Below are 21,092 nucleotides of genomic sequence, written 5' to 3'. Positions count from 1 at the left end.
GTGTTAGTAATACACAGTGATCAGAAGTTCCAGTGAGGGTGATTTTATTGTATATCCATTTGGGCTGATGCTAAGGTCATACTCTGAGGTGGCGCTGAAGATTTCCTAACATCTCTTGCTCGGCAACTTGTTCTGCACATTATACCTGATTGCCTTCTTGGATACTATTGATGAAGACCGTTCAATATTAAAATGATGTAAGTAGCATGCAAAATAATGTTAGGATGTAATATGGAAAATAAACTGCCATGAAAGAGGTGTTAAGAAGCTTCATATGCCACCTAGGTTAGACATAACACTTGCTAACTTGTCTGTCTTGAGGAAAAACATTGGATACACTCTCTAAGCTGCCTGTTTTGAGTGTAAGACATCAGATACACTCGCTAACTTGCCTGTTTTGGGTGTAAATCATCAGATACACTCACTAAGCTGCCTATTTTGAGTGCAAACCACCAGATACTCTCACTAAGGTGCTTGTTTCAAGTGCAGACCATCAGATACACTCATTAAGCTGCCTGTTTTGAGTGCAAAATATCAGCAACAAGTGCTAAGCCGTATGCTTCAAGTGTTGAACACCAGATACACTCGCTAAGCAGTGTCGAGTGTAAAACATACGCTATGCTCACTAACCTACCTGTTTTGAGTGTAAAACATCAGATACACTCACAAAGCTACCTGTTTCAGGTGTAAGACATCAGATACACTCACTAACCAGGCTGCTGTGAGTGTAAAACATCGTCTATACTCAGTAAATTATCTGTTTCGCCAATGTATTTACAAACGAGCTGAATTCTAAGCAAAGAGGGTCGTATCATGGTACCTCTTCCTTAACAATGCATTTTGCACAATACACCTTAGCATTCTCATCTGTTATTAATTTTCCATTAATAACATTCAAGAAAATGTAGGTTTATCACCTATACCTTAACACTGTTTTGCCTGCTATTTGAATCAATTAAATACTGATCATTTCTTTTGCTCTGTTTATAAAGACTCCAACATGCTTGCAAGCGTCAGCCTACTGATATAGCTGCATACAGAACATACAAGAGGACACTGAGGTGCAATATCCTAAATAAACCACACCTCAACATTATCTCATAAGTTTAATTTTAATAATGACAAAGTTTGCATCATTATCATCATCATCATCATCCCATTCCATCTTGCCCCATATAAACTGGAGCATCAAATACATACAAGGGATCATTTGAGTGTAATGTGTAGAATAAATAAGTAAGGAAGAGGTGTTAAGAAAATCCCACTTCCTCTCAGAATACAACCCCATGCCTCAGCTGAAATGTCTTTGTCTTCTTTAGGCTGGCATTACATATTCATATTTCATCATTGTTTTTGTCACAGCTATTGGGTGTTTGTTCTAACCTGGCAAAGAACCTCAACCAATACACCATGCCTTTGTTTTACGAAAGAGATGCATTTTGGAAAACCTATCATATAACTGTGATGATCGCATTAGAGAAAAAGGTTAGATAAGAGAAAAAAAGATCGCATAAGAGGAAAAGATTGGATAAGAATAAAAAAGATCGTGAGAAAAAAAGTTCATGCAGAGAAGTTTGCATGAGAGAGAAAATAATTACATATTATGAAATCAGGCAATGTAGTGATCATATGAGTGAAAAATAATTGCAAATTGGAAAAAAAAAAAAAAAATGAATTAAAAAAAATTATAACTGTGTATGTGAACAACTGCATAATGGTTGACGGTAAAAAAATGAGGGTCTATTGTACTGTCAGAGCTACAGTGCATTTGTTCAAACCAAACACCCCATCACTGTCATCACTGCTATGGTGAACTTACCCTAGCCTGGCAAAGATCCCCAACCATAATCATCATACCTGTAATGCACTTACTCAAAACTAGCAATGATTCTCAACAATAACCAAATCTACAGTGCACTTAAACCTAGCAAAAATCTCCAACTACTGTACTCTACTATCATCATAGATATAGCGCACTTACTCGAACCTGACAAAGATTTCCAATTACTGTATTATCATCATACTTATGGTGCACTTATTCAAACCAGGTAGCTACCATATTTATAACAGTATGGTAGTCTAACCTCGGTCCCCCACACCTCCAATGCTATGGGACTAACCACTAACACATCCATCTACCTATCCTCATGTCCCCAACAAGACACAACACAAGGCACAACAACAACGCAACAAAGTATGGTGATGACAACACAGGAATCACTCAGTCCTTAAAGCCCAGCAGGTGTAGAAGGATACTTTGTCTATCTATATATTCATCAATCTATACCCAGACATCTTAATCCAAGACGAGGTGGCCATCAAATTGCCTCTATGTCACGCTGTCCTCTGCTACATGGCTGCCTTTTCTCCATGACAAAGATGTACAGCTGTAAAATGATACTTTAAGTCTATCTATCTGCTTATCCATCTATAGTCAAATGTCTTAATCCCAGAAGGGGTGGCCACAAACAAATCGCCTCCATATGACCTTGTCCTCTGACATCCTCTCTTTCCAACAAGATACAACACAAGGCACAATAACAAATCAACAAAATATGGTGAGGACAACACAGAAGTCACTTAGCCCTGACCACAAACAAATCACCTCACTATCATACTGACCTCTGCTATCAGACTGCCTTCTCTCAAAAATACCACAACATAAGGCACAATAACAAGCAACAAAATATGGTGATGGTAATGGGAGTCCTCAGTTAAAGCTTATAGTGCATTTGTTCTCATCTGGCAAAGATGTGTAATCCTTTTTTAGCTTAGATGATGGGCATTTAAGGGTTAATCTTACCAGTCTGCCTCTAGTTACATAGTCTTAGGTCATTCTCATATACCTCTCCCCCCCTCGCCCCCAAATCTCTCTCTCTCACTCTCAAACACTCTTCCTCTCTACTGTCTCTCTCACCAACATACTGTTCCATTCTCTTCTCTGCACATCACACAAGGTCTGCCTCTACCAACGTAACTCTCCATCTCACTTCCATTCTACATAAGGTCTACCTCTACATATCCTTAATCCCACTTTCACAGACTCTCTACAACTTTATAATAATTCATGAGCAATTTTTAGTGAAGCCATGATGCTAAACAATGAACAACTTACCTATTTCTCTCCAGTACCATATTTCACATTCTCTCACTGCAAGCACCAGCCAGTTTTACTCAGCTTTAAACAGATTTTTCAAACTAGAGGGGTATGATACAGCCTTCATTAACTCCCTCACTGCTATGGGTCTGTCCAAAGCTGAATAAAATTGCATGGTGGCTGCAAGAATAAGGTAAAAAAAACTACATCATAGGATCCAAGGGTTACAGATGGAATAAGTAGAGCATGCCCTCGTTTTAAGAAGGGATGCCTTTTTGAAAACTAATCTCATAATGATTGATTGTACAGTATAATGAATTTAACACTGTATATGAAAAAAAAAAATCACAATGAGAATTGGGCATCACAGCAACTGCATGAGCAAAAAATTACTGTAAAACTGAAAAAGGTCCTAAATGCTTATTGATCACAGAAGCAAATGATTATATGATTAACAGCCTTAAATGAGGACTATCCGCATAGAAGCTATCAAGGCAGAATCATCACAGAACTGTACAAAGGGCTGTAGCTGTTGCTGCTGAACTCTGGTCTGTCTGGCCATGCAGAGCCATCAGCCAAAGGCTAGGAACTGCTTCTGTGGGGCAGCCTGACAGGTGCAGTACAGTACATACAATACATAGTGATCTGGTGTCCCCCTGTGGTAGACAGCACCTCACCAGGGTCAGAGCAGGGTCCTTCCCATGGCCAGAGGCAGGGAAAAATCAGGTTTGGCTCCAGGGTGGATGCCACACCTGCTCCACTAACATCACTGTGCCACCAAGTGTAGGCTCCTCGTCAGTGTCTGTATATGGGGGGATTCTTACAAACACTACCTGCTCATCCAAAGAGAGATGATCATGAACAGTGTCAACAACATAAACTACTGAAGTCAAAAGGAAATCAGTGAGTGGTGAGGAAACACAGTGCAGAGGGGGAATTGCTTCCTAGCCCCTGCCCCAGAATTTCATCCTTTAGCCAATTACTCCACATGGCTCAGTGGCTGAAAGTAGTATGGCTATGGCTCTACATCGTTTCCATGGCGCTTCTTCATGACTAGCATCAACTTCTAGTTTCAAGTACTACAACTCAGCATTTAATGTGGAGACACGGTAATTTCAGGCCTTTATAGCCTTTCCATAACACTTCTTTATGACCAGTTTCATAATTTTGTGTTAATTTACTGTTACAACTCAGCATTCACTATAGTGAGGGCAGTTTTAGGTCCCTACATCCACTACACAGCAATTCTTAAAAAAACTAGCATCATATTCTAGTGTTGTTCCAACTCAGCATTAGCATTCAATCCAGAGCAATGGTAATTTTAGGACAAGTTGGAGACCTAATCCTTTTGCAGCTTATTTCCCAAAGATCAAGCTATCTATGGTATAGCCAGATGCCTTAATCCCATAAGGGGTGACCACAAACAAATTCCTTCCATGTAGCCCTGTCCTCTACCATTTGGCTGCCCTCCCTCCAACTCACACTCTCATCTCTCACTTCTCTCTCCATTCCATCCCTCCATCTCATTCTGTTTTCCCTTCTACCTCAACCCCTTTATCTCACTCACATACACTCTTCTAGTCAGCCCCTCATTCATCATCCTCTCCACGTGGCCAAAGATCAATGAACAATACAGTATTACAGCACTATATCCTTCTCATAACTCTAGGACAACATCCTGTCCAGAGCACTTCATTATGACTAGCACCATTTTCAAGTGTCATGCTCTTGTTACAGCTCTACATCCCTCCTAAACTAAAGCTCTGTATCCTCCCACAGCTTTATCTCTACATCCTGCCTATAGCACTTCTTGGTGACTAGCATCATATTCTGTACTTCTTTTACTCTATCCTGACCCAAACTGTCAGCTTTTTGCTGCTTATTTCACATGGCTCAAAGGCAGTAAAGGCTCTCCAACCTTTCCAAAACAACAATTCTAGTGTTCATCTTGTGTTAGAAGTCAGTAGATAATGTGTAGAGATGAAAATTGTTGGTCAAGTTAGAGTGAAATGAGTATAGAATAAGTGTTAATCTATTATTACAGGTCAGCAATTAAGATGGAGAGATTGCAATTTTAGGCCACGTTAGAGCGAAAAAGAGCATAGCTCAGAACAAACTCTCAAATCCAGAAAGGCTGGTTCTGAGGACTCCATAGAAAACTGAAAATGGAATATTAGGGGAAGTGGAATCACAATGAGAAACTCATGTAATAAATAATTTAGAGAACTGTGAATTGTAAATACAATGAAGTACTGTACCTTGAATCAGTAATTCATTATCTGCGCTTCTACATGTCTACACCTGCTAGTGCAAGAAAGAACATTTTGGAGTGGAGGTTTTTGGAAATTGGATGTTTGGATTTGGGAGTTTGTACTGTATCAGCAACAATAAAATGAACAGGATGATACATACACATATTTGGCATTAAAACCCAGGGAGACAAAGTAGAAACTAAGCCCCTTGCCAAAACTAACTACATTATCATTATTACTGTTGTTATTATTATTATTATTATTGTCACTCTTCATTGGATAGTTTGTACAATGTCTCTATACCTATGAGCTGGAAATACAACAAGCGTTCCACCTCTTCACTACGATTATAAGTTTGTCATTAATTTATCCATCTTTTTTTCTTGCTGTCTCCAGAAGATTTTATTCAACCTGGGAGAGATGGCTTGTACTGAAGGAGTTAATGAAGGCAGTGGATGTTCTTCTGTTCCTCTCTTTCTGCATCCTAAATGCTCAATAAACTCTTACCTGTGTGCATCCAGACTCTCAATGTCATCATCCTACTTGCTCAATACATTCTCACCTTTGTGCATTCAGACTCACTCTGTCCCAGTATCCTAGATGCTCAATACATTCTCACCTGTGTATGCAGACTCACTCACTCACTCACTCACTCACTCACTCTCTCTCTCTCTCTCTCTCTCTCTAGTTCAAAGTCTCTCCTAAGACAGATAAAACCATTAAAAAAAAAAAAAAAAAGGAGTGAAATGGTTAACCCTTCAATCCCATGATGTATTTTATACTTTTTTCCAGCTACAAAGTGGGTAATGAAGAGGATTGCCTTCACTCAGAGACAGACTTATCCAGGCAGCTCCACTGCCTGTTCATATAAATATTCCTAAACTCCCTGCAAGAAGGACTACTGACTGCAGGAAAAGATAAACTTCAGTCTGCAGTTCACTGTGTTCACATCTTCCCAAAGCTGAATAAAATTATCTGGTACAGTCCTTTAGCCTTAACTTGGCAAGATTTGCCAACATTTGTAGCTTATTATCTGCAGCTCAGTGGCAGAAAAAGACAATGCTATGGCTCTACATCCTCTCCATTGCAATTCTTTGTGACTAGCATCTTAATTCCTGTAGGTCAGTAGCAGAAAAAGAAAATGCTATGGCTCTACATCCTCTCTATAGCACTTCTTTGTGACTAGCATCTTACTGAAATCCTGTAGATCAGCAGCAGAAAAAGACAATGCTATGGCTCTACATCGTCTCCATAGCACTTCTTCATGACTAGCATCTTAGTGTACTCTATTATTGCAACACAGCATTCAAAACAGAGAGAGATATTTTAGATGAAGTTGGAGTGACAATTTAAGAATAATGCACTGGAGTGAAGAGGCTTACTTTTCATCTTTAAGTTATTCAATTCAACTTGGTGGTAATTTTTGTCCTTTGGCAGCCTATATCCCATGGCTCAGTGGCAGAAAAAGACAATGTTACAACTCTACCTCCACTGCATGGCACTTCTTCATGACTAGCATGATAGATATCATCTCTTGCTAAAGCTCGGCAATCAAGACGCAGAGATGGCAATCTTACACCTAGTTAAAGTGAACAAAGTATACTGTATATAGGCATTAAATTTGTTCTATTCACTTAGCACGATCCAAGTCTCCTATACTGTGTCTATGATAATATTGTCAAACCCCTTGTTTAATAATCTTAAGACAGGGTTGTCCACAAATTGCAGTCCTCTTGCGAATTCTTGTGTTGCAGGAACGGCCCAGTCAATGCTAAATCAGGGGCACCCACCATCCACTCACTCAATGTGTTGGTCTTTACATCACTCTTCACTGAGTGACAAGCATAATGGTTTCCTGTAACCCAGGAAATGATTTTAATACTGGGTGGTAACCATAAAATCAAATAACAAGGTGATGTGGAGCCTACTACTATGTCCCAGTTAACTGGGTGGATGCAAATGCAGTAACCATCCGGGAACCAAACCTCCACACACTTTCCCAAATCTCAGTGTGGAGGGGCATCGTCCACCATGAAGGAACATCAATTCACTGCATGGGACAGCCCAGCAGGGGCAACTGCTTGTTAGTGGTTGATGGGTCTGCTTGGCCAGATAGACCAGGGTTACTCTACTACCACTACTCCTATACACATACTACTCTGACACACAATGTCCCTCAACTTCCTCCTCATGCCCCAGATGGAAGATGATGAACTGCAGGGCATCTTAAGCCAATAGTTTACTAAGTCCACATCCTGATGAGCCTGGGACCAAAACAACAACAACTCAACATCACATTCTACTTCACATAACCCTTTTCCTGATTTAAAGTGTCTGTGTGCTCCCTCTTACACCTACTGAAGCATGGTTGATTAGCAGTTTCATAAAACTGTCAAAATATCTACCTTTCCCCCACCAGCATACCGAGCCATGCCCACAACACACGAGCTAGAGAGGCACAATATTTGAACCCCCTGTACTACTTCATTTATGTGTCTTAAATTACCTAACCTCAGATAACTCAGTTTTTTTTTTTTTTTTTTTTAAGATATTGCAGAATGAAAGCACAATATGAATTCCAATACACTAAAAAAAAATAAATTAATAAATAATTTAAAAAACACTAGCCACACTTTCATCAATACTATAAGTGGAAACAAGAGAACTCCAAGTATTATTAACACTACTAACATTACCATGCGTGGAGAGCGTGTGGAGCCTGAGAAAAGACTCATCCTCATAAACTTAGACAGCTCCTTATCACCTCTTCCTTAGCTATTTACTCTGTTTACTACACCTTAACATTCTCTTGTATATTAGCTACGTCCTTTCAGTATCAACAATGACTGCTATTATTCCTTCACACTACCTTGGCTCAGATTTTTGTCCTTTTGAGGCTTACTTCAGGTAATTCAGTGACAGAGAAAAACAATGCTTGCTTCTGACGTCCTCTCCATACACATTCTTAAGACCAGCATCCCAGTCTAATGTTACGCTATCATGAAATCTCAGCATTCAAGATGGAGAGATGGCAATTTTAGTCCATGTTAAAGTAAAAAGATTATGCCCTTTCGAGGCTTATTTCACTTAATTCAGTGACAAATAGACACTGCTTGCTTCTAACACCCTTTCCCTATGCATTCTTCACGTCTAACATCATATGCCAGTCTTAATCTATTGCTAAACTCAGTGTTTCTAGTGTTATGCTATTTTTAAAACTCTGCAATCAAGATGGAGAGATGCTACCGGTAGGTTTAGGTCAAGTCAGAGTCCTTTACATTAACTACTAACGCATTTTCAACATTGACACACTCCAAACAAGCAACATCAGAGAGAATATTCAGCATATACACTCACACTCTTGTATATGTCTCTTCAATATATATTTTTACATTTTTTTATAGCTCTTCAATATAGACGTAAACTGAATATACTGTACATTTTATTAGAGAACATCTTTCATGTTCTCCTGTATGTTATTTGCAATGTTTCACCACTGACAATTTTTGTTTGTTCGTTTATAAAGGCTCCCACATGGCTGCATGCATCAGCCTTGGTTGCCTAATGGTGGCTCTCTGCACTGCTCAATCTCTGGCCACTTCTATATACAGTCCCTTATTCCTAAGGTCACACTGTATGACCTCACTCCATCCATCCATCATCTAATCCTATGCCACCCCATGAGAAGCATAGAAGCCCGGGCCTAGGCAAGTTAGTCCTGACATTTAAGATGAGTGACCAGCCTCACTCATCCCTGAGTGGCATTACGTGAGCAATAAACCCCAACCACCACTTGGATATAAACCTACACAGGCTCAATCAAACTGGAGCACCTTAATTATCCACTAAACCACCGGGCCTCATAATTTGGTTATATGGTTACCACCCAGTGTAGCAAATGGTATCCTGGTGTACAAGAAACCATTTGGCTTGTCACTCAGTGCAGTATCACCCATAGGCAGAAGGAAAAGGAAAGAATGAAGGAAAGAAAGACAGAAGAGGGAGTGTAAAGTCACCTGTAGGCAGATGGAAGAAAAAAGAATGAAGGAAAGAAAGACAGATGAGAAAGGAAGCATGAGATGAAAGGACAGACACCCAAAACAGCACTACATCGAGTGACTGGATGGTGAGCACCCCCATCTACCTCACTCCAAGTCTACATAAACAGCACACACAAAAACATTTTGCATACACATTCTCTCATATTATATTTTATGTCTTTCTATTACCAAGTGCTGAGGCAAAGAAGCACACAAGAGAACATTATGGTGTTATATGCAGAAGTAAACTAGTAAGGAAGAAGTGCAACTGAGCACCCTAAGGTGGCAAGAACAAGCGGGCAAGAGTGTTGTAGTGGACCTGGAATGTTGGTTGTGTGGGAGTGGAGATCTGCGGGCTCCTCAAGCACTGTCGGCAAGCAGTCATTCGGCTCGATCCTTGATGGTGAAGCAACGGATGTGGAAGTGTTCGCACATGTGTTGAACCTGGAGACAAAAGTGTGATTATTAGTGCTCTCTCTTTCCCTCTCTCTCTCTGACTCCAGATATGATGGTTTATGCAAACTTTCCCTGTATATACAGTATATCTGTATGGGGGGAACTGCAAAATATTTCCCAAGGCCTTTACTATGTATGTATGTCTGTATGAGGAAGTCTTTTGCCATCTCCTATGGGCAACTTTCTCGTGTGCCATTGCCAAGTAACTATGGAAAATTTAGTTATGAGTGTATTTCCTTAGTGTCATCTATCTTACCTAGAAATTCAAAGTTTTCCCTCCTAGGCCAGCTGCTGTCTAAGGCATCCTAACTCAACACATCACTGAGGGGAAAAAAAAGGTTAAACATGATAATAACAAAACTGAATACCATCCATCATCTAATCCAGTGTTACCCCATGAGGAGCTTTGGAGCAGGCAAGTTGGTCCTGACATTTAAGATGAGAGTGACCAGCCTCACTCATCCTTGAGTGGCATACACAAAAAAAAATAAATAAACTTATAAATAGAAAAAAATCTATCTATCTATCTATTGCCAGACACCATAATCCCGTAAGGTGTGGCCATTTGACTTTGAGTTAGTTGTTTTACAGAGAGGGGCACTAACCCTCCACCAAAAAATAATAATTAAAATACCTAGAACCAATGTACTTACCACACAAACTCCATAGTGTATGTGTGCGACAGTTGCCACTGCACTCATGCACAGGAGCGCTGCCATCTCCAGGCTGGGCAGAAGCATCACCACCATCACACACACAGTGAGTGGTGCCAACAGCCAGTTTAGCAATTCACACTGAGTGCAACTCATCTGGGACACTATCAGCCGACACTGCAAGACCCAACATATATTTTTATCATCATCATCATCATCATTGTCACCATCATCATCACCAAACATCCAGACCCCTTTTCCCACTCAAAGATGGGGTGAGGTAGGGTCCAGAGCCAGAATAAGACAGACAGGATGAGAAACCAACCCAAGTCTACCCAAATGAATAGGCCTCACTCTAATTCACTCACCATTCAAGCTCTCAGAATCCAGATTCCATCTAAAAACATAAATAAATTTTAATACAGTACTTGCTTAACCCCTCGGTTGCATGTAGCATTCCAAAAATGCCAATCGGTAGACTGCGTTGTACATTCTGGAAGAGCCATGTGCAATATTGTGAACTTTGTGGTCATTTTTGGCACCTGCTGCATGCTTACGCTTTGTGCGTGGGTTGTGAATCATCAGCGTGGAGTGCAAACTTTCTCTAACTAAATTATTAACATGTCTGGTTAGGTATAAGTGGGCCAAACACACGACGAAAACATGATACGGTATTTTAAAACCGGTTTTCCCACACCACGGACCTAATAAATGTTTAGGGCCATCACAGCCTAGGGGTTAAAACAAATGATCATACTGTCTACTTATCTTTAGCCAAAAGCCTTAACTCCATAGGGAGTGGTCACAAACAGCTCATGACCAAGCATAATTCTCAAGTAGGTATTCGACTACTTATCATTTACACACAATGAATCAGCTTACTGAGAAAACTACAGAATATGATAAACCACTGTGCTTAGGTTTTGCACAATAAAAAAAGGCTTTCAATTTGGTGATGCATACAGCAACTGTAAATTCACTGCAGAAACAATGAGTTAATGGAAAACACTGTAAAACTGTTTGAAAACATACACAAAGAGGAAACTGCTACAGTTAAGTTACATGAAGACTCAGAAAAAATTAAAGTGTACTTCTGGGAGATACAATTTTACCAAAATTATTTACAGCATATTTTGAAAGCATTTTCAGAATGCTAGAATGGGAGAACACAGGCATAAAAATAGATGGAGAAAACTAAATCCATTTAAGATTTGCAGATGACATTGTCCGTAAGTTAAGGAATTTGTGGAGAAGGTCGAGGGAGGTCTTTGTTCTGCAGTGGACTAGCAATGGCTGATGACGATGAACTCAAACCCACAACTCAGAATCCCCCAAATGAGAGGCTACCAATAAACCAACCAATTCAAAAAGTTGCCCTCCATCTCATCCTTGGTCTCTTCCTCCCTCCCCTACACTCAGTTTGAGTGAACAGAGTACAGTTATAGGTAAAACAACCAGGCAACTCACATTAATATTGGCAAAAATGGTGCCAACCATATAGAGGAACATGCGTGGGTCTGAGTTGATTATGTCCGAGGGTGAGTACAGGACCCAGGCTGTGGCCAGGACAAAGAAGACCAGAGGTGTTAGCAGTGGTCTTAGCGCCTCTGTCACACCCAGCATCTTACCTGTCTGGTCACGATACGATCTGAAACAAACAGGCATTATTATTTACTATTATGTTCCACTCACTCGATGTAGTGCTGCTCCTGGGCGTCTGCCCTTTCCTCTCCTCTGTTCTTCTTCCTTCCATCCTCTTCTGTCTTTCTTTCCCTCATTCTTTCCTCGTCCTTCTGCCTACGGGTGACTTTGCACTCCCTCTTCTGTCCTCCTTTCCTCCATGCTTTCTTCTTCTTTCTGTTATGGGTGACTCTACATTGAGTGACAAACCAAATGGTTTCCTGTACACCAGGAAACTATTTACTATGCTGGGTGGTAACCATATAACCAAATTATGGTGTCTGGTGGTATAGTGGGTAATTAAGGCACTCCAATCGGATTAAGCCTGTGTAGGTTTATAACCAAGGGGTGGTTGGGGTTTATTGCTCACATAATGCCACTCAAGGATGAGTGAGGCTGGTCACTCTCGTCTTAAATGTCAGGACTAACTTGCCTAGCCCCGGGCTCCTATGTTCCTCATGAGGCAACATAGTGTTAGATGATGATGATGATTATTATTATTATTGTTTTTATCATTATTATATTATTATTATTATTATTATTATTATTATCATCATTATCATTATTATCATCTAATACTATTCTTCAGTGGGAAAGAAATACAGGTTCATTAGGATGATGACGATGATGATCACAATCGCTAGTGACATATTTTTCTCTCCCACTAAGGAATTAAGTATTAATTATCATCATGAACATGGCATTTTTTTGTTTTGTTTTTTCACTTAAGGATGAAACGATGCAGAATCTAAAAAAAAAAAAAAATAGTAAGAGGCTGAGGGAACTATAAAAAAACCTGCCCTCCCTCATTCCACGACCCCCTCCCTCATCCTTCTCTCCACTCCATCCCTCCATCTCATCATTGGTATCTCCCTCCTCCAACTTACAACCTCTTCCGTTATACACCTCTCCACTCTGTCCCTCCATCTCATCCTCGGTCTCCCCCTTACTTACTTGTAAATATTCCAGAAAGACATTGGAAGTGACGTTGCAAGTGACCCCGCATACATCATGAATTCGAACATGACACCAGACGACACTCCACCAACAATTTCAAACTTCCATATGTGCTGACCACATATGCCTGTTACGAGGTAGATCGCAAATATCAACTGCAAGAAAAAAGGGAGAAATTATTAGTTTTATAAGTATATTAGCTTTTATCAACCACCATCATCCTAACCCCTGTTTCCCACCTACATTCTATATACAATTCTATAATCACACACACTTGTATAACCACAAAATCTCCCCAACATACCACTTGTGAAACATCATAGCCCCATGGGAGGAAGAGGATTTTTGTGAGGTACTTCTCCCAGTGTGACGTGTAGAAGCACAATATCACGTTCCAGAGCACAAAGTAGAATCGCAGCGGGGAGATGCTGTAGTCCACACGGCCAAACACTGACCATATACACGCAGGGATGAAGAAGGTGGTCCACGAATCCAGTCCATGATCAAACAGTTCCCCCAGCGGTCCACTGGTCCCTGTCCGCCTTGCTTGTTTGCCATCTATCCCATCTGACGAGGACAGGAAAGTCATCATCACCACCAGTTATGGAGAGGGAAGTGTTCATGCGTTGGCACCAATATAACTACTGGTGGCCTCCAGGCAAGGGGAAACCGCAGCCTGAAGTCCTCTGGGATCACATTCAGAACCTAGGGGCACTACTGATGCTGCTGCTACATCATCATCCCAAACCTAATTCCCACTCAGATTTATGGCTGCAGGTACAGTATGTATATATAATGACAAAAGTTTGTAACGACACCGTACCATAAAGCAGCCTCATCTGCGCAGGGTTTAAATTCACTATTACCCACATGCCAACAGGTTAGTGTGTGTGGATCTGTTAAGAAAAAAAATCATAATTACATGTTAGCTACACCACAGTGAATGAAGCTGCAGACTGTGTTCCAAGGGTTGTGTTATCAAGATACCACAGGGAACGGAGAGCACAAACTAAGTGCTCTACCAAAGGGAACAGAGAGCACAGAATAAGTGCTCTAAGTGTTACCATAAGTGTTATCAAAGTGAATTTCTAACCCAGTGTGTATGCTATGAAGTGACTGAAGGCACAGACTAGGTGTTCCAAGTTTTAAATGCCTTCAAAATACTAAAACGAGTTAAAGACTGAAGGTGCAAATTAAAGTGTTCCAAGTGCCGATTAAATGTTAAGATAGCAAAGAGAATTTCTCCTTACCCAGTGTGTGTGCCATGAAGTGATTGAAAGCGCATGCTATCCACACCCAGCTGGGTATGGGGAGGTACAGGTCCCCCGGGGGCAGGTCACTTGACGCATAGTAGTGGTAGTCGTACAGCGCCAACAAGACAAAGTTGGCAACGGTGAACAGGAAACCCACAAACGTTAGCACATTGGGTGCCACCCAACGCGGACATATCTGAAACAACAATAATAACTATGACGACGACGATGATAAAAATGGCAGATGAATACAGGGCCAAGGCAGGTGAGGATTTAGAATCAGTGATACGTGAGAGATACTGAGTGAGGAAGTCTGTGGACACCAGAATTGAAGACAGTGTACTGAGATGGTGGGCTATTGTCACGTGGAAAGAATGGATAGCTAACAAGAGAGTGATGAAAAAGGTATAGCCTATCTGAGCGAATATGAAGGAGGGAGGAGAAGAGATAGGCCAAGAAAAAGGTGAAGGGATATGGTGGATGAGTGTAAGGAGGAAAGACCGAGCTGGATGGATGAATTTTGTGCGGAGAAGCACATAACCGAGGATTTGTCAGCCCTTTTTAACATAACAGCGTTTGGACTGGCTCTATCAGATAGGTATATGTGAAGCTACAGAATGCGGTGAATTTTTTTTTTCTTTCTTTTTTCTTTTTTTTTTTTTTGACTATATGATGGATCCAGGATTCTGAAGGCTTGAATTATGAGCAAATGGAAGCATGGCCCATTGAATTGGGCAATCTTTAGCTGTCTGGACGTTCCTACTCCTTACCTTGCCCCAGGGTGGGAATGGGCTGGATGATGATAAAACTACAATAATAATAATAACATCATGATCAGATACTGTTGCTGCTTAATCCTCGTCTGTCTGGCCAAGAAGACCCATCAACCACAGGTAAGGCAGGTGCTTCTGTGGGGTTGTCCTGCAAGTACCAGACAGTACATACATCATGACAAGACCCAGCACTCCCTTGTGCCCGTGGCAGACAGCACCTCACCAAGGTCCTTCGTACACAGAGCTAATGAGAAATATGAGATTGGCTCCTGGGTGGATGCTACAGCTGTTCCACCAGGGATGCACAGCACCATGCAGGCTTCTTGTCTACGCCAGGTAAAGATATATTGATTCTAAACACACGATAAAGGTTTGCAACAGCCGACCCATAAAAAATTAAAAAATATAATCTAATACTGTAATAATTCTCATATAAATTTGTTGGCAAGTACATACCTTGACCACAGTGTTCCAGAATGGATGCATTACATAATTGCTGAGTGGGCTGGTGTCCTGTGCACTGTACTGTAATAAACACAAGAATAAAATACATTACCAGTAACACAATGAGAAAAGTAAAAATAAGTTATCTGAGACAAGTACAGTATGCGGAATTACATGGAGAGATATCTACCATGCCTCAATCACCTGCCTACTAATGGTACTATGTCAATACACAGTACATGTACAGTCGTGTCAGTCCTTGTCTGCAGCGCTGGTTTATCATTACCATACTTTCTCCATTATCATTCAATTAAAAGACACCATTCTGTCCCTTAAGGAATCCCTATACTGAGGTTGGTCATAGCACTGATGGTGTTTTCTATGGACTGGAAGTTAAACCATGTGCCAAAACCAACTAATTATATCCAAACAGGTGCTGTAAACTGTTAGGGGTCAATAATTATTCCAAGTGAAATCTATAAAAATTATAACACAATATTTTATTTTAGGAATCCCAAGAATCTGGATAGGCTAGACAATTAACAGATGAAATAATTATGAAATTTTCCATCTCCTATATACACTTCCAGCACAAATGACGAGCAATTTCATTATTAAATACTATGCATACTGGCCAACCTTGCTACACGATCAGATTATCAAGGTGATAGGATAATGACGGACTGGTTACAGTACTGAACATAAGTATCATAGCAATCATATATGCAAAAATGGCAATCATATAGAACAATAATGCTTCATACAAGGTTGCAGCAACTATACTGTATATGCAAACATCTATCGAAAAATAATGCTTTGTAAGGGGCTGTAACAATTATAGCTATATGCAAACATGTACTGAAAAATGATGATTCATAAGAGGTTGTACCAATTACATGAAGAAACATTGGCACAGGCGACCTAACTGCTTCCTCAACTACCCAAAGATTGGTGTATTTTGCCTTGGGTGAGTCGAATCTCCAAACCGAGTGATTTCCGAAAAATACTGTAATGAGGCTCAAATTCATTCATATGACACCAAAATCAACCAGAAAAATATATTTTATTCTGAAACTGGGTGAACTACCAAAAACTGACCCAAAAGTGTGTACTTTCCTGTAAATTTTAGTGTAAAAATTGTTCAAACACATAACTAAAAATACACTGAACACCAGAAAGTGATGATACTAGAAGAAAAACTTAACTACTTGTAATAATTACTTCACACAAGCACAATTTAGGTCACTTTCAACCACAGAAACACTCACATTAAAAAAAAAAAAAAAAAAAGTTTCCCAGTTACATCAAGGAAGTCTATGTTTATGCTGCCACTGGTAGCAGATAATATACTCATTTCTAATACATACACCCTAATTATACCCATATAACTTTAGTAGTATGGGCTTTGGCGGGAAAGAAGAGTGAGTCAGAGTCTTTTACAAAATACTTGCCAAAGCCGGAACCAAAACGCCGGAATTATTGCCATGACTTCATGATTCACTCTTCCTTTCAACCTTGCCCTTTGACGCAATAAAACGCAAATTACACCGCCAACCTTATAATTTTCGAACCCCAGCAGCTGCTCTGGCGTTAAATACCGTTTCCCGACCATTTTGCTCCCCTGGTCCATTCACAAATCACCACATATAGAAAGAGGATTTAAAGAGATAAGAGAGTGAGCATCATCACATCCCCCACCCATCACACCACCTTCTGACTAGAGTTGCCACTTGCCAAAATCAGTGTTGCCACACTTTTAGGGGAAATTATTGTACAGGCTCTTCCAAAATATCGTTTTTCGTTGGAATTATCGTACACTATTAAATTCATTTATATAGTGTTTAATAATCTGATGTATTTTATAATTGTCACCGATACCTTGGTGTATTCACTGAAAACTTACACATTACAATTATCTTCATCAGTCCCGTAATTTTGTAGGGTACTGATGTTTGGTGTATATCAGTTTATTTTGTATCAGAATGAGGGCATATCATGAAAGTCTCATAATAATAATCTTAAAATAATATAATCATATCCTTCATTACGAAAGTAATGTTACAAGAAATACCCTTTGTGCCAGTCTAGAAAATCAATCTGACTAGCAGCAGAATGCGGTCCATAGAACTTTAATAAATAACTCTTAGAAATGTGCTTCTTCTTGCAGATGATAACTCAGCAAGATCATAAACGAAGAATTTTCAGTGATCACCATTACATTATCCCTGAAGATCGCTCATCTGTCAAACTGTGGAACTGCGGAACAACTGTGCGTGCCACAATATTTACTGCCATGCTAACCCAAAATTATCATACAAATATACGATAACAAAATTGTATCGTACTTCGTACCAGAAAATATTATCGTATATATACGATAATTATTGTACGTGTGGCTACACTAACCCAAAAAAAAAATCCAAATTCACATATCAAGCTAAACTTGCTGTAGAAAAATCGCTCGAATGCCGTTATATACAATATCCTGAAAATAGCTTTGAAAACTATATAATTCTCTATAGCATAGCCATGGCTACCGGAAAATAACCAAAAAGTTACCAAATATGAATTTACAAGTGGAACTAGACCTGTTTCCAAAAAATATAGTATCCCGCTACATACAAAACTGTCCTGGAAATCGCTAGAAAAGACATTGAAACCTGTTAAATATTGCTGGAGATTCATGAGTGTCCAAAAAGTTGATATTTTAGAATTCACAAAACTAGAAAACATTGCTAGAATGTTTCGAAAAAAGTAAGCTAATCTGGCAATACTGCTGTAGGCCTCGTACATGGTCGATTACGTACACAGGGAATTAAGATTGTCGTACTTTACAATCACGCACATTTCTTGGTACTATACTCTTTTTACCTCAACCTGGCTCAGATTTTCTTCTTTTTGTAGCTTATTTCATCAGAGGAATAAAGACTGTCGTATTCTACAAGCCTGCACATTTCTCTCTCTTATTCTTGATACTATATAACCTTTTTAAGTTGATCAAATTCTCCTTTTGCAGCTTGTTTAATGTAGCTCAGTGGAAGACAATATTATGCAACCACAGCCTTTCCATAACACTTCTCCTAGCTAGAACTATAAATCTATACCAATTTTACCTTAACTTGACCCAGATAATCGTCCATTTTCGGATTATTATACGTAGATGAGTGACAGAAAAAGACAATGTCGTAGTTCTGCATCATTTTCATAACTTCTAAGTGACTAGCATAATAATGTAGTAGCAATCTTCTTACAGCGGAGCATTCAAGATGGAGAGACGGCAGCTTTATCCCAAGTTGGAGTAAAAACACTAATTAGAGCTGGTTATGCAACAGAGGGGGTCACACACAGCTTTCAGTAACCATAATAAAACGCTAATTTCTCTTATTTTTGTTTTCTCAGGAGTGTAACTTAAGGATCCGGAGTTACTTTGCCGCAGCAGTTAAGGCAAAAATTGTCAGTCACTCTTCCCTGAGTGGTATTATACGAGCGCTCAGCCTTAACCATCCCCTGACCTAAACCCTAGTGAACTACTTCTGTTATCTAGTATTAGTATTATTAGTAGTAATGGTAGTAGTAGCACTAATGGTAGTAGTAGTGGTGTGGTAAGTAGCAGCAGCAGTAGTAGTAGAAGTTAGCAGTTATAGTAGTAGTAGCAGTAGAAGTAGAAGAAGAAAGGTAGTAGTAGTAGTAGTAGCAGTTCTAGTAGCAGTAATAGTACGGTTGTCACAGGCATAGAAGTAGCAGTAATAGCTGCAGTCCCAGGCTCATGTGAATGTGAACCCAGTGGAGTTAAGGCTGAAGTTAGCCATCTCCTGCCTTCCACCATCCTCGTCTGGGTGGGATAGGGAGGGGTCGAAGGATGTTTGCATGACCAGGCAGAGGAGCCGCCTGGTCATATCAGTGCTAACACATGAAGGCGTCCCTTTCCGCTCCTGTTTTCTAAAGTTATTAGAGTTACGCGTTGGCAAGAGGCCTGTTAGTGCTATATCAGTGGTATCACGTGGCCTGATCACCGACCTCTTGGCTACACTGATAACGCCCAGATGTTAGGCAGACGTGGAACAGGCAGAGATGTTATTGTTCATTAACCAGGGTCTGTTTGGCCCAGCAGACCCATCAACCGCAGGCAAGCAACTGTTCCTCCAGGATCATCCTCTGCAGTGAACCGATGTTCCCTTGTGGCAAGGGATGGTGAGCGCCCCCACATACCACAGTAATTATTAATGAAGAGATTATTCAAGTATGTACAAACCAAACTGCTGTGGAACAGATGTTTGAAATCTGTTAAAAAAAAAAAAAAAAAAAGATGAATAATCTCTTATCACTTTTACTTCTCACGTCACCATCGGCTGACTGGCAGGTTTGGCAATGACTCTGGCACACTTAGGGAACACTCTTGAGGCCATAAATGCACCGAAACTAAAAGACACATGTGTTGCTTAGTAGTCACTTTCACCAACCACGTTACGGGAGGTTCTGTATTCGCTCGTGTCTGTCTGTTTACTTCTTTGTCTGTTTGTGCCAGAACACATTAACTCGAGACCACAACACAGAACACATTAACCCAAGGCCACAACACACAACACATTAACCCAAGGCAAGAACACAGAACACGTTAACCCAAGGCAAGAACACAGAACACATTACCCGAAGACCACAACACATTAACCCAAGGCTACAACACAGAACACATGAACCCAATACCACAACACACAACACATTAACCCAAGACCACAACACACAACACATTAACCCAAGACCACAACACACAACACATTAACCCAAGACCACAACACACAACACATTAACCCAAGACCACAACACACAACACATTAACCCAAGACCACAACACACAACACATTAACTCAGGGCAAGAACACATTAACCAAAGACCCCTATTTTAGCTCCCCCCCAAAAAAAAGGGGCTTGGTCTCACCTTGACTCCCCATCCATGGAGTCCTGGATACGCCACTTCCAGTACCCCTCCTACTACACCACTGCCAACGATTTCATTCATCTTGAGGCAGACGTATTGTAGTGACAAGGTTAATAAAGGCTGTATCTAATTTCTGCTCCTAGGCTGCATAAGATCGTCTGGAGATTGCAGTAATGAACTAAAACAACAGAGAACACTGAGGGAGTCCAACATCTGCTCTCAACAACTGATCTTATGGGTGAATATCTGTTTTTGTCCTGTGACCGTCACCTTCGACATATGACTTGAAATCGAATTACTTCATTCTTGCCTAATCCCTAACACTTCTACCATCTGTGGTTCAAGTCAGATCAAAATCGTCTGAGATGAATTTGCAAATCTGCCCAGTGACTTTGACATTTGTCCTCTCCCTGTGGCCATGGCCTTTGACTGATTTCTCTCAGAGCTGAATCTACAGTAGTAACCCGCGTTTTAACCGGAGCTTTTCGTTAAACTTTGTTATGTGACTTTTTCTTTGATTTAGTGTTCTCAAAAACATGTCAACCTCCTGG

At 40.3% G+C, this 21,092-nt stretch overlaps 1 protein-coding gene across 1 annotated transcript; it reads right to left on the bottom strand.

Moving 5' to 3' along the window:
• Positions 1-9,770: 9,770 nt before the first annotated feature.
• Positions 9,771-17,264, bottom strand: LOC145396043 (ethanolaminephosphotransferase 1-like). The gene is made up of 8 exons (XM_080269507.1): positions 17,161-17,264; positions 15,618-15,686; positions 14,386-14,584; positions 13,440-13,702; positions 13,133-13,290; positions 11,966-12,146; positions 10,499-10,675; positions 9,771-9,833 (listed from the first exon to the last, which is right to left on the bottom strand). The coding sequence occupies exons 1-8, from the start codon at positions 17,233-17,235 to the stop codon at positions 9,771-9,773; spliced, it is 1,185 nt and encodes a 394-aa protein (XP_080125633.1). The 5' UTR covers positions 17,236-17,264.
• Between the last annotated feature and the right edge of the window lie 3,828 nt (positions 17,265-21,092).

The sequence above is a fragment of the Coenobita brevimanus genome, chromosome 34, assembly GCF_032717465.1.
Source record: "Coenobita brevimanus isolate Jiangsu-jjx chromosome 34, ASM3271746v2, whole genome shotgun sequence".
In the NCBI taxonomy this organism is placed as follows: Eukaryota; Metazoa; Arthropoda; class Malacostraca; order Decapoda; family Coenobitidae; genus Coenobita; species Coenobita brevimanus.
This window is presented reverse-complemented; position numbering and strand designations above follow the sequence as displayed.